The sequence below is a fragment of the Quercus lobata genome, chromosome 12 (genome assembly GCF_001633185.2).
Source record: "Quercus lobata isolate SW786 chromosome 12, ValleyOak3.0 Primary Assembly, whole genome shotgun sequence".
NCBI classification, from domain to species: domain Eukaryota; kingdom Viridiplantae; phylum Streptophyta; class Magnoliopsida; order Fagales; family Fagaceae; genus Quercus; species Quercus lobata.
The window spans coordinates 21,289,641-21,315,716 of record NC_044915.1 but is presented as its reverse complement, the minus strand read 5'-3'; the positions used below and the strand labels follow the sequence as shown (position 1 = coordinate 21,315,716).

General features: G+C 36.3%; 1 protein-coding gene across 2 annotated transcripts; it reads left to right on the top strand.

Annotated features, from left to right (window-relative positions):
• Positions 1 to 10,079: 10,079 nt before the first annotated feature.
• LOC115972474 lies at positions 10,080 to 22,629 on the top strand. Of its 2 annotated transcripts, none has more exons than XM_031092779.1 (9): positions 10,080 to 10,266; positions 10,380 to 12,666; positions 13,492 to 13,633; positions 13,766 to 13,848; positions 14,464 to 14,702; positions 15,665 to 15,751; positions 17,675 to 17,774; positions 20,103 to 20,316; positions 20,406 to 22,629. In XM_031092779.1, the coding sequence occupies exons 2-9, from the start codon at positions 10,546 to 10,548 to the stop codon at positions 22,049 to 22,051; spliced, it is 4,632 nt and encodes a 1,543-aa protein (XP_030948639.1). In that variant the 5' UTR covers positions 10,080 to 10,266; positions 10,380 to 10,545; the 3' UTR covers positions 22,052 to 22,629. The 2 variants fall into 2 exon arrangements, with proteins under 2 accessions (XP_030948639.1, XP_030948638.1); XM_031092778.1 differs by having other exon boundaries at positions 10,374 to 12,666.
• The last annotated feature ends 3,447 nt before the right edge of the window (positions 22,630 to 26,076 follow it).

The window sequence follows — 26,076 nt, the reverse complement described above, 5'->3', positions numbered from 1 at the left end:
TTTTTCATCGTCCGGAACTCTATCCTTGGCCAAGAAGTCAATGATCGGGTCCATCGAACACGGTCTGGTTGTTGAAATCATGGCGACGTCGATCTCGGCTGAGATACAATTATCTTCCATACCGATACTTGGCTCCCTTATAAACTCTACTTTGATAGTCGAGGAACCTCCTCAGTTATTGATGATGCTAACGTGGCTAGTGAGTCAGCATGTCTGTTTTGTGCCCGGCCGACTTGGGCCACCTTCACCATTCTGAACTTGTTAATGATTTGCTTTGCTACACTCAGATAGACTTTCATTCGAGAATCCCGAGCTTCAAAGTTTCCCTGGATCTGATACACAACTAGCCGAGAATCCGAATAAATCTCCATATCCCGTGTGTCCAGGCATAAAACGATCCTCAATTCGACAAGAAAGGCCTCATACTCGGCCTCGTTATTAGAGGCTTTGAACCCTAATCTAAAGGAATGCTCCAGTCGTATACCCTCCGGAGTGATTATGACAATTTTGGCTCCGGCCCCCAAAGCACTCGAAGTGCCGTCCATAAACACCTTCCACGAGCGATTCTCTACATTACAGATCATCTTCCTGTCGTTCCTAGGGGAGAACTCTGCAACAAAATCAGCAAGGACCTGCCCCTTCACTGAGCTTCGCGGCCTGTACCTTATGTCGAAGGAACCTAGCTGAGTCCTCCACTTAATTATTCGGCCCGTGAAGTCTGATCTTTTTAACAACGACTGTAAAGGATACTCGGTCAGGATGAACACAGTATGAGCTTGAAAGTAATGCGGTAGCTTCCTTGTGGCGTGCACCAGGGCCAACACTAACTTCTCCAAAGGTAGGTATCTCGTCTTGGCATCAACCAAGGTTTTCCTTATGTAATACACCAATTGCTGTATTCCTCGGTCCCTCAGTAACACAGCGCTTACAGCATGATTGGACACCGAGAGGTACATGAATAAATCTTCTTTGGAATTTGGGGCCGTTAACATGGGCGCTTGCGTTAGATACTCCTTCAAATCTCAAAAGGCTTTGTCACACTCCTCGTCCCATTGAAATCCCTTCCACTTCTTCAAAAGCTGATAAAATGGTCTACAGCGATCGGCAAATGTGGAAATGAACCGATTAAGTGCGGCTAACTTCCCAGTCAATACTTGCATTTCTTTGGGATTGCTCGACGGCCTGAGGTGATTCATGGCTTCGATCTAATCGGGGTTGGCCTCTATTCCCCAATTAGTGATCAGATACCCCAAGAATTTACCAGCCCCCACGCTGAAAGTGCACTTCTCAGCATTTAGGCGCAGCTTATGTTGTCAGAGCACCTCAAACACTCCCCGAAGATCTTCCACATGCCGTGCTTCCTGTTTGCTCTTCACTACCATATCATCGATGTATACTTCTACCGTGCACCCAATTTTATCTCGGAACATCCTTGTCATCATTCGTTGGTACGTGGCTCCGGCGTTCTTCAACCTAAATGGCATCACGTTATAGTGATAGTTTGCATCTGGGGAGATGAAAGCTGTCTTTTCTCGGTCCTCGGGTGCCAGGGCAATCTAATGATACTCCTGAAAGGCGACCAAGAAGCTCATTCTCGGGTGTCTATATGTAGCATCTACCAATTGATCAATCTTTGGCATCAGGAATGGGTCTTTCGGGCATGCCCGGTTTAAGTCTGTGAAGTCCACACAAACCCTCCACTTGCCATTCTTTTTCTTCATTACCACGGTATTTGCTAACCATTCCGGAAAGAAGATTTCTCTTATCACCCCAGCTTCCTTTAGCCTCTGGACTTCTAACTTGACCACGTCAACATGCTTTTTTGATGCTCTTCTAGGCTTCTGCTTCTTTGGGGGGAATGACGGGTCCACATTGAGCTTATGGACAATGAACTCGGGGTCTACCCCGGGCACTTCGTATGGACTTCATGCAAAAACATCCATATTCTGCAAAAGGAATAACAACATTTCTACCTTATCCCGGTCCTTCATGCTCATCCCTATTTGAAAATACCTGTCAGTGTCTGGAAAAATTTTGACCTTCAACAGCTCCTCGGCACAACTTGCCCCTACTTCTTCTCGGGGCTTCTGTAATTGCTATGAAGATGCTCTTTCGGTGGTTTCGTTTTGTTCAACTTGCTTGCCTTTCCACCTGACCGCGACGACAAGGCACTGCCTAGCCACTTGCTGGTTTCCTCGTACCACGACAACTCCATGCTCGGTAGGAAATTTAACTTTTTCATGTAGGGTGGACGAAACAGTCTTCATTGTGTGAATCCACGGCCTTCCCAGGATTGTCGTGTATGGGGAGAACGATCTAACTACTATGAAGGTCACCATCACTTCCTTACCCTTCATATTCACCGAAAGGGAAATTTGACCCTCAAGAATCACCACTCTTCCATCAAATGAGACCAATGGCGTATCATATTTCGTCAAGTCCTGACTTTTTAATCCGAGCCCCTCGATTAGATCTGGGTACATTACGTTGGCTCCACTTCCTTGGTCTATCATCACCATTTTTACTAAGAAGCCACTTATTCGCGCTGTCATTACCAACGCATCATCGTGTGGTTGGATCGTTCCTTCCAGATCTTCCTCGTCAAAAGAAATTGCCAACCGGCCAACTTTCATCCTCTTTTCGGGTGGTCATCTTTCCGTGTAGGTTTCTTTGGGCGCCACTACTAACACTCCTCTTCTGGCTATAGCCGCACCCCTTGGGGCAGCATGGATGACCTCGATCACTCCCAATGGCGGTGGATGGGGGTTCCCCTTCTGCTGAGCACCATGACCGGCATCCCGATTACCAGGATCCACTACGAACTCTTTCAAATATCCTGCCTTCACTAGTTTCCCCAGATCATCTTTTAATACCCGGCACTGTTTGGTGGTGTACCCCTTATCTCTGTGGTATGTGCAGTACAAGTTTTGATTCCTTCGGGACAGGTCGCCCCCCATCTTGTTCGGCCATCTGAAGAACGATTCGTTCTTAATTCGATCTAAAATTTTGTGTATTGGCTCTTTGAACGCTATATTCACCCTTCCGATTTGCGCTTCTGGTTCCTGCATCTTGAAATACTTTCTTGGTTTCGTTGGAAAAACGCTTCGTAAGGCCCGGCTCATTGCGTCCATGGCAGCATTGTAGGGTTGCCGTTCCTCCGGGGAATCAGAACCACGGTCGTTATATCCACACGAACGTGAACGGTTCCACCGCTGACGCGTCTCTCGGGAGTGCGAGCGGTTCCTGAGTCGGTGTGATTCTCGGGAAAGGGAACGATCTCGGCGTCGTCGTGAACCGGACTAGCTAGACCTCTCCTCGCCTCGATTTCCCACACTACCGTCCCTCCTTTCTCGGTTGTCTCGGCCCCTTCTCTGGCGCCAACCCTTTGCCTCCAACTCCAAATCCCTCACCAGTCTGCGCAATTGCTTCAACTCTTGGTGTCTCTCATCACCTTGCTCGTGCCCCGAGGCACCCGACATTGTTCGGTGAGTCTGGTCTGACCCCTCCCTTAGGCTAGATTCTTCCTCTCTACGCTCACGCTCCCTATCCTCATGCCTTTTCTGTCTTCTTTCTTGCCATGTGGAGTTCTGAGAAGATCCTACCGATCCGCTCTCAGCCTGGCTCCCGAACGCCCTTCAGACATTTTCTGTGCTTGAGTCTCAGTCGAACCACAACTTCGTATGATAGCCCCACGGTGGGTGCTAATTGTGCGCGTCGAAAGTGAGGCTGTTGGGCTTGACCTCACTTGGGCTCACAACTTACTTATAAGGTGGGCTTAGGATTTCCTACTTTGGGTCTTTCTAGGCACAGAGACTCAACATAGTTTATTCTTTCTCTTACTGAATCACTATTTCTCTCCACTCTCTATTTTTTTGTGGACCTCTCAACAACCTTTCTCCTTCCCCAACTTCTCATATTTATAGCTCTAAATTAGTGGAGAGATCATGATTACCACCATAGTTAGTGCAATTGAAAGTCCAATATCATCTGTCGTAAGTGGATGTTTAGGTGAGAGTGGAATGTGGCGAATGTGACCTTAGAACTTGGTTCCAACTCAAGTGATAATGCTCGGTAGTGATGTTTCCTGAAAACTGCCGAGTATGCTATGGTGTGTTCGGAAACTTCACACCGAGCAATGGTTAGGTGATGAGACTTGGACTTGTAGTTTGTGGGGGTAAAGTAGAAAGGGATTGAAAGTGTGAGACGTGTTGCTAGGCCTGAATCCAAGGCCCAATTGGGTTCAGGAACCTCGGTGCCGTACAACCCTCATTATCATTTTTTTTTTTCTAATTTTTATAATTCAATAGTTGGAGAAAAATAATTTGAATCACAGACGATTTTGTTGAAAAATATTATGAAGTTTTAATTAAGTTACAAACTAATAACTCTTAACAAAACTTACTCGATTAAGACAGGATGAAATAGGTTTTCCTTCATTACCACAAATAAGTGGAAAGAATGGAGATTTTTTTGGTGAAAACTAAAAGGATATGTAAATAGGCAAGGCCACATGCTAACCGAAGATGAGACAAAATGAATGCAAAATCCTAAAACCCACACTTTTCTTCGTAAAGACAAATAGATCTTAAATCCAAGCCCAAAGTTATTTTTACCATATGGCCCAACCCCGAATGAAAACCCAAAACAAAAAGCGTGGGTTTGTGATTTGGAGCCCATAAAAGGTACTTTCTTAACTTATTATGGGCTCCATGAGAGGCCTTGCAAATGGACTTAAAGTGATTGTGAGCCCATGGTGGGCATACTTTGCAGAGAAATTGAAATACACTGATGAATTCACTGCATATTAGATATTACTGGATAAATGAATCCTCTCAAGCCACAAACAAATATGGATTTAATGTTAAATTGCCGATTCAATCACATTTAATGCCTATGATCATGAACTCAACAGCTCTAGAAAACTGTCGTTCTCCATTTCTCCTTGTAGTAACAAACTAGATTGAACCTCATTAACCAACCAACATGTTGAACACAAAAAAAGAACCTACTCTATCATGAATCCCACTACCCAATGCTAAGAACATGTTAACAACCATAGTTTAATAAAGGTTTTCTTCTTTTTGAGGAATGATTTTACAATCAAGATAAATATTTAAAAAAAAAAAAAAAAAAAAAAAAAACAAGAATCAACAAAAATCATGTGCATTGACTTGCTTTCACCAAACCTCTGCATGATGCATCCATTCATTAATTTCGGAAAAATACTAACACTGTATTTTCCCAATTTAGCATATACTGTTTAAGAGCCTTGTAAATATACAAGGTTCCAATCTCTCTACTCCTAAATTATTATAAATAAATAAATAATTAAAATATGCCTATAATTAGGTATTTTCTGTATTCTGTAGCAACATTATTGAAATCCCATTTTTCTCAATATTTTTACCCAACTCTTGTCTTCTATCATTTATCACTCACTAATGAAAGAATGTGGATTGTAGGGTCACAATTTGTAGCCCAAGCCCAAAATGTATAGAGTCTTGGCCCAATGAATCTAATACAATAAATTTGTAGAAAATTGGTCAAAGAATTAGGTCCTAATGAGTTGGACAATGGCTAGTATTGAATTGCATGACGATCAAACACAAATAAAAGATACTAATATCAATAGACTTTCAGTCCAAGGAAGTTAAACCTGTATAATAATGATCACTCTTGGATATCAAAATGATTTAGATTGCTACAATATTTTTTTTTCTCCTTTCCAATCCCCTTCTCATGGAAGATCTCTCACATTATATAACTCCTTTTGGATTGTCTTAATCCTACACTTGTTGATCATCTGAGTCTTTACTTGAGTGCCCGTCTCATCGACACCCCTTTTAGCTTTTTGTGAGTTGTGGTAGCCAAGACAGCACTGTTCAGATGTCTTCTCCACATAAATGCGACTAGAAAAGTAGTTGCAATATGTTTAATGCGGTGGTAACAGCTTTTTCTTAGATATTTTGAGTTTCTTTCTTTCTCGTATGTTTATGAGGCACATTTCTATCGCTAGAGCCTTTTGGAGAGTCACTCTAATTGCTAGAGTACACACTTGAGTTAAATTCATCGTATCTGAGGAGGTATTCCTCCTCGGATCATCTTCCATTCATTCCCTGCTTATGAGACTTTAACTGGGAATCCTTTAACAACTATTTGCCCCTCCTCGGACTTGTTAATGTTCTAGATGAAGCCCAAAGCCCAATATATGATCTTGACCCCTTACCCCTACAAGGATTATTGTGCAAATGCAATTTACTCTCATCCCTTTCTATCTCAACTACATAGACAATCAACACCTTTGTTAACATGAGTAGTGGACTCGACTCCCAAGAAATGAAAAAGTTGAGTTTTTAAAAAGTGCATAATGAAAAAGTGCATTTTCAAAAAACTGAGTGTTTGGTAAAAACTGTTAAAAAGTGCTTTTTGAAAAAGCTGAGTGTTTAGTTAGCACTTATAAAAGTGACAGTTTGAGGGGTAAATTATCAAAAAAGACAATATATATATAAGGGAGTTTATTTCATACTTTATTTATTTATTTTTGATGTGAGTTTGGTTCATACTTAAAAATCAACTACTTCATCTTTCTTAAATCAATTTTTCTCTTTCTAAAAAAATTATTTTTTTCTCACCAATATTAGCTAATAATAATAACCTACCACTTAAGATTTATTGTAAAAGTATTGTAAAAATATTGTGATAAAAATTGATACTGATTTTAATTTTAATGTGCTATTAAAATTATGTTTTTCTCTTTCTAAAAAAATTATTTTTTTCTCACCAATATTAGCTAATATTAACCTACTACTTAAGATTTATTGTGAAAGTATTGTGAAAATATTATGATAAAAATTAATACTGATTTTAATTTTAACATACTATTAAAATTATTTTTTTCTCTTTCTAAAAAAATTATTTTTTTCTCACCAATATTAGCTAATAATAACCTACCCCTTAAAATTTATTGTGAAAAAATTGTGATAATATTTCATTCTTCTTTTTTCCTTTCTTTCCCCCTCTTTTTTTATCCTCCACACACGGCATTTCTTTCTTCTTCTTCTTTTTTCCTTTTTTTTCTCCTCCACACACGTACCCGTTATCTTTTCTTTTTTATCCTTCTTTCCTCCATTTTTCCCCTGCCATTCCTCCAAACTCCAGAACATTCAGAGCTCTCCTTCTTCATCTTTATTATTATTTTTTTTTTTTATTTTTTTTTTTTTTTCTTAGCACTTTGTCTGTTGGTTCTTGGTGGTGTTGTTGACACAGGATTATGGGAGAGAGGCCTATTGCTGGGCAAAGGAGCATTTGGGTGAGATGAGAGGCGTTGAGCTTCAGAGCTTCAGGCGTTGAGCATTTGAGAACTGAAGCCATTTATCATCTTTTTCGCATCTCTCAGCTTTAATAAGCTTTGCCGTTTCTCAACCAATCACTCCAGTCCAGCCGATTCTTCATCAAAAAAATTTGTTCAAACTTTTTATAATTTTTTTTTTCTCTATTCAAACCCTAAAAGTTGTTTAAAGCTTCGAAGCTTTGGTTTTTTTTTTTTTCCTATGTGAATCTCGGTGCTTGCTTGAAATTTCAAATTCTTTGACCGTTGTCGTTTAACTGATCTCTAATCAGAGTTACAGAGGTATAATTTCGTTTAAAGCATTTGAATTTTGTTTCTATTTCTCAGTTTGAATTTCGACCGTTGGTGATTGGATCTAGCTCCAACTAAAGGGTAATTTGGTATTTTTTAGCAGAGCCCAATGGATACATTCAAACGCGCATTCGACTTTTTGTTTATGGACCTCCAGAGGTCCATATTTGTTTTGCGCATTTATGCCTTCGTCCAAAACGCAACTTTTATATAAAAGTTGCGTTTCTGCTTCACCAAACGGTGATTTCTGTCCAACTTTCTAACAAACGCGCGTTTCAGCCCCTAAAAGCTGAAACAAACGGACAGTAACTAGTTAGGCGACGAGAACAAACATTAGCTAAGAACTAAAATTGGGACCCTCCACAGTCCATATAGCACACATGCCGTGTTTACAAACTTCCTTCGAGGCCCTTTAAAATCTCACATGATCATCCCTTGTTGCTTTAAGGATGATTTCTTCGGTTAAAATTTTACTGTGATATGTGCATGTGCTCATTCATTTCTTTTAATCCAAATATGGTGTATTGCCCAAACCAACTTGCATATGATAATAGTCTTGAAGCTCTTTCTTTTCAGGTCATAAACTTTCCCAATTTAACGCTTCATTCAATCTGTACAAAATGTTTTTCAGATAATCATAACTTCAAACCTGCTGTCAAATTCTTTTGTTAAATGAGCATTCAAAAAACTGAATTTAGTTTTTCTCTTTAATCTAATGTCATCCTGCAAAAAGTACACTAAATCTCCATTACAACCCACTTAAAAAAAGAAGAAAAAAAGAAGAAGCTCTATTACAATCTATTTTAGATAGTATATCTTTTACAACCATGCTCAGGAATTGCACCAGTGAACCAAATAAGCTTTCACCAATTGTGCTGGTAGCTCAACTAGACAGGTTTTATTTCTTTACTGATTTTAAATAAAATAAATAGTTACAATGGGAGAGAAAGATTTAAATCCGGACGTCTTCGTTGAAAATACCAAGAAGTGCAAATTGAGATACATGACTCTTTGCAACTAGCAAGTAAATAGTTTTAATGGAGATAGTAACCATTGCATAGCATTTTCTTTTTACTAATTTCACCTTATACAACCCTACTAAAATAGTAACTATTTCCTACGATCTCATTGACAACCAAATCCATTGCCCCTTGGAAAACACTAAAAACTTCTGCATTTAAATTGCTAGCTGCATCATAAACAACCCTAAGACCAAATTTATCATAGACAAATCATTATCGATGTCAATTATCTTGTCATTGAAATATAGAATTATCCTTTCCAATAGTGTGTTTTTATCATAGTCCGAGCTTCTACCCCTATATTCAAGATCTTTCCCCACATTGCATTTCCTGTAGAACATCAACCAATCATAAGCTGCTGCTCTAATTTTGACAAATACCCCTCAAACCGTACATTATACACGCATGTCTCTGTTATCCAAGACAGTAATACTGTTTGACAGTTAAAAAAATGTAAAAAGAAATGCCCTTTCACGTGTTCAAAGCCCACACATCAATTTACTATTCTAATTACCATTCTATTTACTATTAAAGCACTTTGCAGAAGTTTACCTCTTTTTGTCAATAGCCTAAAACTAAATGTAATGCCTCTTAATCATACTCAAAGGCTCAAATTCCACTCTACCTTCACCTTGATATTGTGGAGACGTTCATAAACATAGCTCCCAATATGCAAAAATATCACATCTCACTTTGAAAATTCTTACACTTGTAGTAATACGTATGCATTCACTAAGACAATTGCCACATGCAAAATTCCATACTATATACTGTGCCCCACATCTTCCATAAGAGTATAAAGCCTACTTAAAGCAATCACTTCTATGAACCATACCTTTATACGAAAAACTTATCTTATGAATTTTATGTAGTTGTTTCTTCACAAAATATACGGATTTCACAGAGTCACTCCATGAGATACCACAAGACATCAAAAGAGACATACAATTTCTAAGTTAGATTATTATTTTAATTTATGGTAATAAAAATAGGAATTCATTAAAACCAAATAATTCAAGAAGTTTGATTAAAAATAGATAAAATATCCATAAGAAGAGTAAGGAGTAGCTCAAAATCAAGAGCTCGATTCATCCTCTTCTTATTAATGCGTCTGCACATTTATTTGCTTCACGACAACAGTGTTTCATCCTCACTTATGGGAGTAGTGAAATCAGCAGATCATTTACCATATTTCCGTTACACTCTTTACAACATGAATTTGTTGTTTTTGTTTATGCTATAAATAGTTAAATACTAATAATTTTTGGATATACATTATGGAGGGAAATGAGGAAGCAAAGAGTCAAAAGGAGAAATTGATGAAATTGACAATCCCGCCCTTATTATAGGCATATACATACTACACTACGTCTATAGATACACACATACATAAACAATAATAAAAAAAAAAAAAAAAAAAAAAAAAAAAAAAACAGCTCCTTCATATAAACCTTGAAAATCCCCAAACTCTCTCTCTTTCTAAACCCATATTTCTCTCTTTCTCTCTCTAAAATCTCAAGATTCCATAGACGCTATGTTCCTTCGACGACAAATGCATCGTACGACGTCGTTGCGTCGTAGGATTTCTCAGTTTCCGCTACATTGGTAAGCTCTGTCACCTTCTCTTGTTTTTGATCTGGTTCGTTCCGTACCAAATAAATTTCATTTTTTATATAATTTATTTATTTTTTTGTTTGAATTATTTGTTTTAGTTTCAGGGTTTGATTAGCTATTCAGAGAAGCGCTTCAGAATTTTTTGATTGTTTGAATGCGTGTGGTTTGCTTGTTGATTGAATCAATGGGGTTTTTGTTTGGAACCAAGTGAAGCTATTTTTTTTTTTTTTTGGTTAAACGAATTTGTTTGGGATTAGGGTTTTGTAAGAGATGAGGGAGGGTTTAAGATCTGGGAAGCAATTGGTGAATCAGGGGAAAGATAAGGTTTCTCCTAGGAAAATTGTTGAGAATGAAGTGAAAGTTAAGGTTTCTCCTAGGAAAACTGCTGAGAATGAAATGAAGGAGACGGGTTCGGGTTCTGGTTTGGATGGTGAGGGTGAGGAAAACCCGCATTTGGTTTCTGGAGATGTGGAGACTGAGAGGGAGTCAGTGGTGGTGGAAATTGAGGAAAGTAAAGTTGTGTTGGTGAAGGAAGAGTGTGTTGAGGATGGTGAGGTGGGTGAGAGGGAAGGTGTTGGGTTGGTTAAGAATGGGAGGAAACGGAGGAGGGCCATTGGTGGTGATGAGAGTAAACTTGGTGGTGTTATGAAGAAGAAAGTGAAGGAAGAAGAGGATTCGGATTGTAAAGTGCAGATTGGTGTTCGGGTTTTGAGGTCGAGGTCTGTGGGGAAAATTCAAGGTGATGAGGAAGGTGATAAGGGTGAGGCTGAAGGTGGTTTTGTTGGGAAAGGTGGACAGAGTGACGGGTGTGAGAAGGAAAAGGTTAAGGTGGAAAAGGAAGAGAGTGATCAACCGGTTGTTGGGGTGAGGAAGAGGAAGTTGAAAAAGAAGCGTGGGAGACCCCCCATGGTGAAAAAAGATGAGGTTGATTTAAGGGTTGGTAGGATAAGGACGAATTTGAAACGTAAGCGTGGAAGACCACCAAAGGCAGAAAATGAAGAGGGTGATCAAGCGGTTCGTAGGTTGAGAAAGAAGTTGAAACGTGGGCGTGGGAGACCCCCAAAGTTGGAGGAAAGCAATGAGAGTATGAAGGCTGAGCCTCGTAAGGAAGGAAGGGTGGGTGGGTCAAAGAAAGGTGAGAAGGGTTTAAAGCTGAGACACAGGTGGAAGAGGAATGCATCTACTGATAGCTCACGCTTGGAAAAGAGAATTATTGAGAAAGAATTGAATGCTAGGAGGTTTTCACCTTCCAAGAAGAATACACGTGGGAAAGATTTAGAGAATGAGGACAAGGCCTCATTAGAGCCAAAATCAGACATGGTGAATGCATCTAGTACCAGGAAAACTATAAGAGAAGGAGGGAAAGCTAAACAAGATGATGGTATATCTACGGAAAAGCAGTTAGTAAGAGAGAAAATAACAAAACTACTTTTTAGTGCAGGCTGGACAGTTGAATATAGGCCCAGGAATACCAAAGAATACCTTGATGCGGTTTATATTAGTCCAGATGGGAAGACTCACTGGTCAGTTACCTTGGCTTACAGAGTGCTTAAAGAGCGTTATGAAGCTGGTAATGGTGAATCTAAGACTTATAAGGCTGGTTTCATATTTACTCCTATACCAGATGAGGAATTCAGCATGCTAAAAAGGATAGTTTCTAAAACAAGGGTGGACAAAAACAAAAGGAAGAAGAAGCACAAGGGTGGAAATAAGACTGGAGTTGTTGAAAAGAAAAGGCACAAGGAAAAACAAAATTCTGTCCTGAGTCCAGGGAGTAAGTCAATCAAGGGGAAAGGGAAATCTTTGCTTTGTGAGCAGGATTACTCAGATGGTACATCACAAGACGTAATGCAGGTATCAGTCAGGGACCATAAGCGGCGAAAAACGCAAAATAAAAAGCGATGTGCTTTGTTGGTTCGCAACACTATGGAGGGGGTGGATTCGGATGTTAATGGTTATATACCATATAATGGGAAACGTTCCGTGTTGTCCTGGATGATTGATTTGGGGACAGTACCACTGAATGGGAAGGTGCAGTACATGAATCAGAGAAGGAAAAGTGTAAAGTTTGAGGGTAGGATTACAAGAGATGGCATTCATTGTGACTGCTGTAGTGACATCATCCCAATTTCAAAGTTTGAAGATCATGCTGGAAGCAAACTCTGTCAGCCATTTCAAAATATATTTCTTGAGACAGGAAATTCCCTTTTGCAATGCCTGCTAGACTCATGGAATAAACAAAAGGAATCTGAACGTGAAGGGTTCCATTTCATAAATGTTGATGGTGAAGACCCAAATGATGATACGTGTGGTATCTGTGGAGATGGTGGGGACTTAATCTGTTGTGATGGTTGCCCATCAACATTCCATCAAAGCTGCTTAGATATTAAAGTATGTGTACACATGGCTACTTGTTTTATTCTAATTGCATTTATACACAATCAAGCTACTGTTGCATCAATATTTTATTCCTATGGCATATGTAATGAATTAAGGATTATGCTGATATAGCTAGCACCCTAAAGGATCTTTCTCTTAAAAATATATGGTGGCATACCTAGGCAGTGATGAGAAAAGAAAATGACCTCAAATTCTTGACAAATTGGTGTTTTTTTAAAAAAAAAAAAAATTAAAAAAAAATCTTTTCTCTTTGTTTTTGTTAGAATAATAGGTAAACAATTAAATTTACCATTTCCTAACAATTTAAGCTTTTGGGAAAGTAGACATCTAATAGGGAGTGTTAGAAAATATTTAAATGATTATTCACTCTTTCTTGCTTAAGTTTTTGGGACAAGTGGTTCTTTATCAATTTTATTTCTACTTTTTGTGAAGAGAAAAGGTTGGGTGATGGGACTTTACAGTTTCTTCATGGTCTGAAACGAATTGTGCGGTTTGTCATATGCCTGGATTTGTGTTTAGGATTATAAAATGTGATGTTAGTATTCAGGTTTTATGGTCTTGTTTTGTTGTTACCAAACAGGGATTTCAATAATTGCTGCAGGTAATTTAATCTAGATAGATATTGGGTGAAGCCTGTGATGTAAATGCTCCCTTAAAGTTAAATCACCAAAACTTGTTAAGTTGTTATTCATGATAAGCAGACAGACTTGGAATAGTATATTGTATCTGTCAATTTGAATATGTCTTGGGTTCTTTTACATGTAAATAGGTACAAACATATCAGATGACACATCCATTTTTTTCTTCTTCTTGCAGAAGTTTCCTTCAGGTGATTGGCACTGTGTATATTGTTCGTGCAAATTTTGTGGGATGGTTGGTGGGAATATGCGTCAAAGGGATGATGCTGATGATGTGGCCATATCCGCACTACTTACCTGTCGATTGTGTGAGGAAAAATGTATTGGTTCTGTTTTCATCTTTTTTTATTATTTTTTGGTCGATAATTTTCCGGTTCTTATTCTTAGTGGATCTTCATGACCTAAAATGAGCACCATTGGCTGAAAACATTAACAGCTTTTCTCTTTTGCAGTCCACCAACCCTGCATTCAGGTGAAGGATGCTATAAATGTTGATTACAATAGTCCATCCTTCTGTGGGAAGAAATGTCAAGAGGTATATATATTTATATATTGATAAGAAGTTTTAAGAGTTATTACTTCAGTAATCTATTGCTGTTATTTAATAGCTTGGAAATTGTAATATCATCCAGGGTTTGCCTCTGCAGTTTCAGTTGCGCTTTATCTGTTTTATGTCTGTATTATAGGTTTTTAGAATTGAATTAGTATAGTTGCCCCACCTACAATTATCATGATGGCTTTTGTATTTTTCCTTCCCCCCCCCCCCCCCCCCCCTAAAAAACAAAGTTATATCTATGGATATTCCCAAGGCTTCCTTTGAAAGTTATTGAAGGAACTTCCTGTGGGAGATGTTAGCTACATACAAATTCAAGGGCTGACAGTTTATAGGTGATGAATGAATATGTGCTTAACCCTGGAAGTGCATGTGTAACAGTTTGGTTAGAGAAAGGTTCAGATATTTGCAGCAGTAGCTATGTTTATTTTTCTCTTTCCCCCTCTAACTTTCTAAAGAGAGATATATATATATATATATATATATATATTTTTAAATTTCATTTTCTAATAAATTGTTTACTTTTGAGAAGGTTTCTCAATCTTATTTAATTTTTTATGTCGTACCGAAATTAATCCAAATGTCTTGTTCTGCCAGTTATTTGATAGACTAAAGATGCTTCTTGGGGTCAAACATGAGCTGGAAGAAGGATTTTCATGGACTCTTATCCAACGGTCAGATGTTGGGTCAGATATTTCTCCTAGTGAAATTCATTCAGAGGTTGAATGGAATTCTAAGCTAGCTGTTTCTTTTTTCATAATGGATGAGTGCTTCTTACCTGTTGTTGACCATAGAAGTGGAGTCAATCTGATCCAGAAAATTATCTACAATTGTGGGTTAGTACACTTGGCCTGTCTGTGTACTATTTTCTAAGCCATATTTAACATGGATGACAGAGATTCACTTAAGCCATAATTTTCTTTATTTGGTCTGTAGAGTTATTTATGTTATTCAAATCACTTTAAACCCCATGGCTTTGAAATTGATATGCTCCAAGATTCCAATGTTTGCCAGTTTGCGACCATTAGAGAAAAACATACAGAAATTATAGTCAAGAGTAAGAATTTACTTTCTGAGTGTCACCTGGGATTAGGAAGTTAGAAATTGCGATCTTTTTGATGGGCATTTGCTTAGAGTGATAAGATTTGAACCCCATGGTTTGCTTTATGGTGGTTGTAATTAACAGTTAATGCAACTTACATTGAGGCCTGCCCCAACACCTATTGTTCTCATGCATTTTGATCCTAGAGAGTCATAATTAAACTGGAATTCAGATTGGTACACAGGCTGGATTCTCGTATGCACTGCATATTAATACAAATAAAAGAACAGATAGAATGTTGAATTCCTTTTAACTTTCAGTCACTCAAAGGATAAAATGAACTATGATTCTGCTGTTACCATGTAATTAGATTTATTGTTGAGACAGTCATGCAGTTGCAGTTTTTGGCAGTTACCATGTGATGGATGAGTGAATTTTACGTATATAAAAAAAAAAAGATGGTTGAGTGAATTTGTTTCTTTCTATGATGTTCTAGTTTTCGCATACACCTTTAAACAATGACTTCAAGTTTACCCTTCTTGCACATGTATACTATGTTTTTCCTATTAACAATATTTTTTCTGTAAGGATGTGCTAGTTGTCACATCCTTATATTTTGTTTTGATCAAACCTAATCATGACTTGCCCTATGGTCAAGATGTATCTTTGTTTTGCTTTTATGATAATTGGAAATTTGGAAATCAATAAAATATGCATGTTTGTCTTTTATTAAAATTTTACCTTTCCCTTTTTCAGGTCAAACTTCACTCGTCTGAATTACAGTGGTTTTTTCACTGCAATACTAGAGAGGGGTGACGAGATCATCTCTGCAGCATCCATTAGGTATATGTCTGCCTAAATGACTTCCTTGATTCTGTTTCTCTGTCACTGGTTATGAATTCTTAATTGTTGTATTTATTCATATATAGAACTTGTTCAAGACAGGATCTGATGAAAAGAATGAAATTGAATGTGGGTTTTATTTTTGGTGGATATATTCTTACATGTTTAGATTTTGCATCTCTGATGTATGTTTCTATCTCTTCTTTCTTGTCACATACTTCAATACATTTCATTATAAATTGCAGTTTATCAAAAAAATTAAAAGTGAAGGTTTGTATTGGTCAAAATAGTATTATTAGGGGATCAGAGGGGCAATTGTAGTATACTACTAGCTATATGCTTACTTATCCACCAAAAAGAAAAAGGCTACATGCTGACTTATCAAAAAAATTGTAGTATACTAGCTATATGCTCAAACTGTCAACTCATGATCAATGTTAAAAGCTTATATGTGTGAGTATGTACGTTGTGTCATAATGTTTTTAATAATTAACAACAGGGATCAATATCAACTGATTGCCAATTGGTTCATTCTCTACCCAAATTGGATCAGTTCTATATGCATCACATTATTTTGTCAGAACTTTCCTTTAATTGATCTCACACATTTTCACATATCATGGCTCTGATACTCGTGAATTCCCACTAATATGTGGCCGAGAAAACGAAATACATATTACTAATAACAAGAAATTATTTATTTAATTAGGGCTATCAAATATTTCCACAGTTACTAGTATTTCCACAGGGATCAATAATTACTAGTAACTGGAAATCCTTATTACTAATAACAAGAACCAAACTTAGCACATATTCACAAATTAAAATAAATTAAAGAAATTATTTATTTTCATAAATGAAAAAAATAAAGAACGGAAAGTATCTGAATGTTTCTAATGAATAAAATAATTTTATTCAATGAAAAACAGATACGAAGAGAAATTCAGAACACCAACAAAACTACATAGATAATCAAATCCTAGAGAAGCAGTGACTGATGGAACTCAAGGAACATTCTCCTACTCTGTCAAACAAAGGAAAACCAAAATAAAACAGTACTCAAGAAATACTAATACCCCAACCCTTTTAAATCTCTCAATCCTTTCAAAACATGCATGCCACATCTCATAAAATCCAATGAACTGCAGTTGGATTTTAAATGTTTTCCAATCAGTGTAGCAATGAGAGAATATCCTTTGCTTCCTTTGTATCTTAATTAACCAAATACTACCTCACAAATGGTACCAGTGACACCCAGTGCAAAAAAAAAAAGTGATACCAATGATTTATCTTTGATGATCTATAGCCCAATCAATATGCTGAGAAAATATATTTGAGAATTTGTGCTTTCCATCATAGCCTTTTCATTTCTTGTGCTGGATTCCCGTATCTTTGACAACATTCAATGAGTGGGGCGGTGTTGATGAATAAAAATGGATCTCTTCTTTTTTTTAGTGTCAATAATCATAAGGTTCTGAATTTTTATCAGTCAAATATATAATGTATCTTATCAGGTTTTCTGGAAGTTATTTGTGCTGCTTTAACTTGGTTGAATACTTAATTTTGTGCTCTAGTTATCATTTCTTTGTTTGCTTGTGTATAGCAGTAATCAGGAATAGTTTGATTGTACTTTTTATCATGAATGCTTATGAAACCTTTTTGTCGCTCTCCTTTTTCCTGCTTTGCTCTTAGACCTTGACTTGATGCCTTTTTGTCCCCATTCTTGGTGGAGGCTAAGTGGATAACTGATACATTTTATTCATTCATGAGTTTCCTTCTTGAGTAATGTTGTCTATTGTGGGCAACCCCAAGTGAGGATTAGAATGACCAGTTGGAGTGGAATAGCGGATAACCATGTGTGTTTGCACATTGTTACAAGATTCAGATACTAACAATTATATAAAACACTACTTTGTCAAACAGGATCCATGGAAACCAATTAGCAGAGATGCCATTCATTGGTACCCGCCATATGTATAGGCGTCAAGGGATGTGCCGTCGGCTTCTAAGTGCCATTGAATCTGTATGTTCAGAATCTAATGCTTTTATTATTTTTTTGTTTTGTTTTGTTGGTAGTGTCTGTGTGCCTGCATGTACAGGTGCTCTAAATTCTGGTTAATTACAGACTCAGATTAATTTACTTTTTGTTTATTATTAAAGTTGACAGGAATATATTTTTTGAATTTGTGCATAATGCTTCTTAGAAATTCTTTATTTATGTGTTAATATTCTTCATTCTGGATAGACATTAATTTTTGGAGGCTATCTACAGGGTATTGCATTATTCTAGTTTGATCTTGATCTGTTTAAAGGTGAGCCCCCTACATGGTATTAGATTTAACCTAACAGGATATTAATTAGTAAACTTAGTGTTAAGTGTCAAGAAAATTAAGAAAAGTAGGAACTGGGGTTGAATGAGGAGGAACAAAAGGGTGCCAAAAGTGTTTGTTTTGATACTTCAGTTTATTTTAGTTTTATTTTGGAAAATTGAACAAAATGCTTAATGATACTCTGTGGTGTCATTTTTACAACATCTAAATTCCTCATTCTGCTGAAGCATAAACAATAACATGCCTAGTTTCTCTCTTCCCAAATGCCTTAGAAGGGAGTTCAGAAATTGCTCTGTCGTCTCCATGTAGGATCTGACAACTTTTTCTACTTCATTTTATTTATGGAATCTAAGTTGACCTGAATGTTGGATTGTCTCAGGTTTTATGGAATGTTCTGTTAAAGAAATGGTTCCCTGACTGAACTTTAGTTGTTTAATTTAACTGCGTCCTGAATATAGAAACCCTACATGGTAATGGGCATCAATAAAGTATATGCAAAGATCCTTCTGTGGATCACCTAAAAGATTTTGTGTCCTTTGTTGTTGTTGTTTCTTATTATTGTTATTATTTGATAAGGAAGCACAATTTGTGCACTCAGATGGGATCAAATCCGTGACTCCCCTTATTAATTGGGGAGGAATTGCCATTTACTCCAAATAACATTGTCTTTTATCAAAAAAAAAACATTGTCTTCTATCGCATTAGTTAAAATTAATAAAAATGGGAAATGTATTTTCCTGAACTCCTGATGTTGATGAAGTCATTTTGCTCCTTTTGGGCATCAGCCTTGTGCATTGAGCAATTACTTGATACTCTTGAAGCATTTTGCAACTTTACCAGGACAGTGCTCTGAATGATTAGGCCTGTTGTAGTATCCACCATGATCGTAAGACCTTATATTTCGCAGTTTGTAAAGTGTTTTAAGTTATAAGCCTTTTCAATTATAATGCTTTTGCCATGCCATGTAACAGGGATACACCTCTAAATTGGAAGTCATTAATTAAAAAGTTGAATCAGTGAGTAGTCTTAGATGCCCCGATGTTATTTTTTGCTCCTTTTCCACAATGTTTAGACAGAACATGGTACATTGGGCAATTGTATGATAGTCTAGATTATTTTGCAACCATTCTGATAATGCCCTTAATATTCAAATCGTTTTCATTTTTCTTCATGGTTATCTGACATCTCCGTTTATATTCAGTTTTCATCATACATTATATGTGTTAAACAGTCTGGGTGCTTCCAACTTTCCTCGATATAAGAATATAAGTCAAAAGTAGAATCAAATGGCTAAAGAGAAAATGTTTGATCCAACCCATGCAAAAACTGGAAATGGTCCTCATTAGAACTGAGTATAAGCTTTCCTAGCTGATAACAACCTGGATTAGAATGGAAATGTAGCTTTTTAGCCTGAACTTTTGTACAGCAAAGTTTTGATTGAACTATACACACTTTTGATTGAACTAATGTTTTCAATCTCATAATGCATATGCATGAAAATGGGGGTGGAAAATGTGAGGAATCTGTATAAAACAATTAAGACCTTTCCAAACTTTTTCCAATGGCGTGAAATTTACATATTAAACTAAATTTTAAGACATTAACTTTAGATACTAACCACCATTTTGATGCCAAAGTTTTTTTGAGTTTTAAACATATACTTAGGATTAAAATCAATGTCTTGAGGTAAGCTGATGAGACAATTGTTTCAAAAGTTGAAAATTTATTTATACCCATCAACATTATCACTGTCATCGTTGTTTTAGTGATGCGCTTGTCTCTTCAATTGTATTGGTTTCTCATGATTAATGGCCTTTTGGGCCATATGTTTCTGGCAGTGAACTTTGTGAACTTGAATCAAACATATATTACTACCGTATTTGGAACTGTGTCTGTGTAGAGTGATATTTTGTTGGTGTTCATGCCTATTTTTGTGTGGTCATTGTACCTATTTAGTTTACTAATTTCAAACTTTCTATTTCTATTTCTTTTTGTTTTACTTTGTGTGATCCTATTGTTAGGCTCTCTGCTCTCTGAATGTTGAGAAACTGGTCATACCTGCTATCTCCGAACGTAAAGATATGTGGACTTCAATTTTTGGTTTTAAGCCCCTTGAATTATCAAGCAAGAAGAATATGAGGAACATGAATATGCTGGTGTTCCCTGGTATAGATATGTTGCAAAAACCACTATCGAAGTGTGAGTTTGCTGAAGACAATACAAATTCTGCACAAGGTACTGTAATTGGAAGATGCTCATGTGCCAATACAGAAATTCAAATCTTTTATACTGATATATGTTATTATCTATGTATGTTATTGTAGGTTTGATGTCCACTGAGCTTGTGCCAGCACATAATTCTGATGTGAGATGTTCTGCTGGGTTTGATTTGAATGTTTCTAGTGAGGCTTGTGCACCTCATGCGAGTGATACAAATGATGAACCTGCTGTACTTGAATCTGCTTTGCAGCTTCCTGATGGCTCCCTGAATGATACATCTGACATAACAACTGATACTATTGATTTACCCAAATGTGTTACTGATATGCATTGTCAAGCTCAATTGTGTGTGATCCAAAATAATCTGGAGGAGAGCAAAACTGTTGTGAAACAGCTGGATTCAGTTTGTGATGCTAATGTACCAAATGGGGAGGTTAGGGAATATCAGATTGCTGCTTCTGGTTCCATCATTCCTACTTCTGATGAGAAGACAGTGGAATTGGACTCCCAGTCAGACTGTAACTGTATTTCTGAGGTGGAAAGCAAAACATTCATGGTATCTATTGGGTCTGAATCTACTGATTGTGGCAAAGGATTTGTCAGTGCTTCTGGGGAGGATACTGAAAATGTTGATTGTGAGATGAAAATAGAAGAGAGCACTGTTGAACAGAGAGTCAATTCTGGTGGTGAGGATTCTATATGCCACTCTGATGGATTGAAAGTGTCCGGTGAGAATGTTGTTTCCCACGATCTGGATGCTACAAGTCAGATGTCTATTGATGCAAGGGACACTAAGCATCATGGTTCTCAACAGTTGCAGGTCATGGGATGTGTTCTTGAGTTGGATGAAAGGATGCTTGACACTCAAGAAGGAAACAATAGCCATGCTGCTGCTCAGGATGTGTCTGGTTCTCAGATTACTAGCAATATCTCAAGTGATGTAGCTCTCCCAACTTACCCCTCAGTCAACCAAAAAGAACAAAATGTTGTGAATGGTTTTCCTGTCGACTGCAGCGTTAGTCCTTCCTGCCAGGGCAATGGGCTGGATTCTAATGGGGCAGATGTCACTGCTACAGTTGAGGGTAGTTGTCAATTTTCATGTGAAGCTTCTATAAATCCCACCATGAAACGTAATTTCCCAGCTTGCATGAGTAATGGAGTTTGCATGTCCACAGAGGTCACAGTTGGTTCGTGTGAGGTTAATGTGGATGGCATCCATGAAGAGAAGGAAGCATCAAATGTGGCTCAGACTATTTCTGATTCTACTGATCAGGATGCAATTCTTGATAGACCTGAGGTGAATAACAAATCTTTAAAGCAATTTGAATCCGGTTCACAGTTTGATCACATAGGAGTAACATGCATGTCCACAGAGGTCAAAGTTGGTTCGTGTGAGGTTAATGTGGATGGCATCCATGAAGAGAAAGAAGCATCAAATGTGGCTCAGACTATTTCTGATTCTACTGATCAGGATGTAATTCTTGATAGGCCTGAGGTGAATAACAAATCTTTAAACCAATTTGAGTCCGGTTCACAGTTTGATCACATAGGAGTAACACAGTGCAATTCAAAATCTTCTGAGCAATCCGAGTCTGATTTGCAGAATGATCATGCAAGTGTCACACATTGCAGTTCTGAATCTATGTGCAACTTAAACAATGCTTCTGATGTGGCTCTTCACTGTGCCTCTAGTGGGGGTAATTCACGTGGAACCCCTGAGGTATTTGTTCTATCAAACCAGGCTAGTTGATTTCCTCTTGGTTCATATGAAGTAGAACACGGGATTGTGATGGCAGTTGTTAACACAGGTGCCGGATGGCCTCGTTTAACCAATTTTGTAATTGATTATGATGTGGGCAGAGTTTTTGATGCTTCATTGCCTTGGTGTTGCCAGCTATTTTTGAGAAGGGGAAAGAGGTAGTGTATGGATAAGCCCTTGAAAAATGAAGATTCTATGAATAGGATATGTAAAACATTCCCATGTAGGGTTTGAAGGGTTTTCAAAGCCAGGGTGCCCCTTGTACCCCCAGCCCTCCTAGCTCAGCCACTGCTTCATCATGATCTGGTAGAGCTTAAGCCGATGATTACCAAGAGTTTGTCAATTCATTCATGCTCACCCCCCAAGTTCAGATATTTTGATTTTTTTTTTTAATCCCTAAGAATTACGAGTACAGTTTTAAATAGCAATGTAAGATATTAGTCTAATGTAGGGTAGCAAAATGTCTATTAGATCCCTGTGAGGGTGCTGTATTTTGGGACTCTCCCATGCTCATTGTAAATGGAACAGTGCATTGCTTAATCATGAATATAGGGTGTCTTTTTGGGCTACGTAGGTTACTTGCTTTGGTTGAATTATACCAACGGTTTCCTATGGAAAAAAAGAAAAAAAAAATCTACTTATGGTCCTATGGTATCTTCCAATATTTGTGTTATCATTTGATATGATTATGACCCTATTACTGCTGGTTCCAGATGAAAAAAATAAAATAAAATAAAGAGAATTGTGTTATCATGAACTGTAGGATTTATCATCACATTTCAAGTAAATATTATTATATTTGATTCTATCACATTTTATTGTAAATATAATTAAAATAAAAAATATTAGAAAATTATGTAGTTATTTCAATGTGATGTGAGCTACTAAAAAAATGGAGATAAAAAAAAAAAAATTTTGGTTTATTAAAAAAAAAAAAGAAGAAATTTTTTTTGCCTTTAGACCAAAAGAGGGAAAAATTAATATTCTTATTTCTATATCTTAAATTTGGATTATTGTGTGGATTCTAATTAACTCAATTTATAAAAGTTAAGAGTATTTCCCAAATCTTATCAGTTTGAAAATCGGTAAATTAGTGGCACTTTAGAAATTGCTCATCCTTACAATTGATTAGTCAGTATTGGAGGTTTAAAAAATAATAAATTTTTAATAATCTAGTAGGTCAAAACTGCTCATATTTTTATTCTTGAGTTCAAGTGTATTATGCCAAGAAAATTTGTTACTGCATTTTCATTGATATTGCATTGAAAATTTAGGACAAACTATTAATCTGGCAAAATATTCAAACACCATATGCATTAACCTTGCAAAATAATCTTAGTTTTGACTAATACTTAACAAAAATATTGCAGTTATTTTATCTCGTGAGAAAAATTAGTTAAGGGTAGACTATAATAAATTGTTAGACATTGTCTTTATTATAATTTCTTTATGACAAACTATATTTACCATCTCTCTCTCTCTCTCTCTCTCTCTCGGTATAATTTGAATGCTCTTTTGGTAATAGTAATTGATAGACATAATCACAAAATATTCAAAAAATATTTATAGATTAATATTACCCAATATATGTCAAGCCTTATAACTAAATATAGTGGCTTTAAGATTTGAATGTGATCTAGTAATATTAATTTGTCTCTTTTTAAGCAAAATAAAATAAATAAATAGATGAGTTTGGATTCATCAAATATATGTGGAACAAATTTGAGATTAAATGGTTAAAATTGAATAAAATTTGAAATGAGTTTGAGATTTATATATTTTTGAATGAATTTGGATTTCAAATAGGTGCTCTCAAATCAAATATATATATATATATATATATATTTTTTTTTTTCCTTCTCGTTTTAAATAAGTGGATTGAAATTGACCGAATTGAACTTAAATAGACCGTAATGAACCGAATAGACCAAAATGACCAAAGTGACCCGAATTGGATTGCATAGACTGAAATTGACCAGAGTGAACTAAATGGACAAAAATGCTACACTTCAACTTCCAAATATGAATAGATATGTGATAAATTTATTATTATGTGTAATTCTATTATTAATAGAAGTACGTATAAACATGAGTATAGTAAAATTTCTCATGTACTTGATAGATTATTATTTTATGGGTTTCGCTATCAGTATTTTATTATTGACCAATGTAATTTTTTTTTGGAGAGAGGACCAATGTAATTGTTAAATGTTAAGTTTAGGTGTACAACACTGATTTGTTTGGTTTTAGATGAATAAAAAAAAAAAAAAAAAATCATATATATGTAGAAACAAGTTATCATCGTTGACCATCGTCCATTCTTGGTACGATGGTCATTCCACAAATATAAGTGCTTGCAAGGTGTGGAGGGTGGGGGGTAAGAGTTGGGATTCAAGTATTCAGGAGGGAGTTTTACATACATATGTACTTGGATTAAATTATAGTATAATTTTTACCTTGCATAAAAAAAAAAAAAAATTTATCATCGTTGGCATCTAGACATGTCACTTTTTTTTTTTTTTGATGAATTCATCTAGACATGTCACTGAATCTTGTATGTGGCTTATCCTCTATATTTATATCAAATGAAATGGACAATCAAGATTCCCTGGTCTTTTCTCAGATTGGCAGTACTTAATTATTGGTTTATATTTGTCTACATGTTAATTCTTTACTGTCTTGATGCTAGGATTCTGCCCAATCGAAACAGATGAATCAGTGATTCGGTACCAGTTCATTGATATTGCCAAAATTGAATGCTTTGTATATCATCGTTGTTTACTGTCCAACATATATCAGTATAATCAAACAATAGTATACGTCCATATTTATTGGCTGCCTAACAGACAAAATCACAGTAAATTCAGGATCATGTAGAGTTTTATAATCTTAGCGAGCTTCCTAGAAACTGTGTGCGCACTGGATGCGTTCTATGTAACATGGTAGTAAGGAGTTTCTAGGGTTTGGTCTAGCGGCTTTCAATCCTCAAGTCAAGTATCCATAAGCATTTTGAGTTCGCTCTTAATAGATTCCTCTATGCGGGGGTGGGAACTATACAGTCCAGAGGAGTAGTAAGGTGCTCAAAGAGACTAATTGAGCCAACGGCCACCTTGAATTGCATGTAACATGACATTTCATTTATGTGTCTTTTGAATCTTTTAGTCACTGGGACATCTTAAAGATATACATAATATCACTGTACATCCTTAGCATGATATTTATTCTATAAGAAATTTGTACTTGTGGAGTGAAGAGAATGATTGAATTTTAAGTTTCTAGAAAGGAGTTTCACATATATATACACTTATATTAGATTAAAGTGAACTTTCTATCTTGCATTTAAAAAAAATACACCTAATCTAATTTTAAATATCTTTTTTATTCATGATTGTGCAACACATTTCTTGAAATGATCTTTTAAAAATAATAATGAGAACTGAAAGAAATGTTCAAAGTGTAATAATTTGAAGTTTCACAGTCAAAGGGAATAAGGTGAATATTCTGAAATTTTGTATGATGATGAAAGAAAAAAAAAATGAAACACTAAAATGTGGATTGTAATTTCTGTTTTCATGCGTATTTCTGGCCAATTTACGAAAGAGACTTTACAGTGAAAATTTGCTGTTGGGAACAAATTTTGATATTGCTTGTCACAACGTGTTGAATAGTAAACTTCCATCGATAAGCACGAAGAACTGTGACAAAACAAATAGAAAAGCACTCTCTTTTATTTATTTATTATTATTATTATTATTATTATTTTTTATCTTTCTTATCTTTTTTGATATGAAAGACAAAAAGCACTCAAGCTTTATATCCGCGTCCTTTTCATCAGAAGAAAGAGAAAACTATTTAAATCATTATTTAATTGTTCGCTAACTTTGTTAAACTTTTGAACGTCACAGAGAACTAAAGTTCTATTATTATTATTATTATCTACAAAGTTTTGTCCTGTTGTTTTAATTTAACCTTTTGTTTTTGGATCCACTAGAGCTATATGGGGATGTGTTCCTCAA

What these genes read in the sequence shown, in the direction of transcription:
- LOC115972474 (XM_031092779.1), top strand. Translation starts at nt 10,546, where the DNA reads ATGAGGGAGGGTTTAAGATCTGGGAAGCAATTGGTGAATCAGGGGAAA. An exon ending in AAAGCTGCTTAGATATTAAA is followed by an intron (nt 12,667 to 13,491) that starts GTATGTGTACAC and finishes TTCTTCTTGCAG; the next exon opens with AAGTTTCCTTCAGGTGATTG. An exon ending in TCGATTGTGTGAGGAAAAAT is followed by an intron (nt 13,634 to 13,765) that starts GTATTGGTTCTG and finishes TCTCTTTTGCAG; the next exon opens with TCCACCAACCCTGCATTCAG.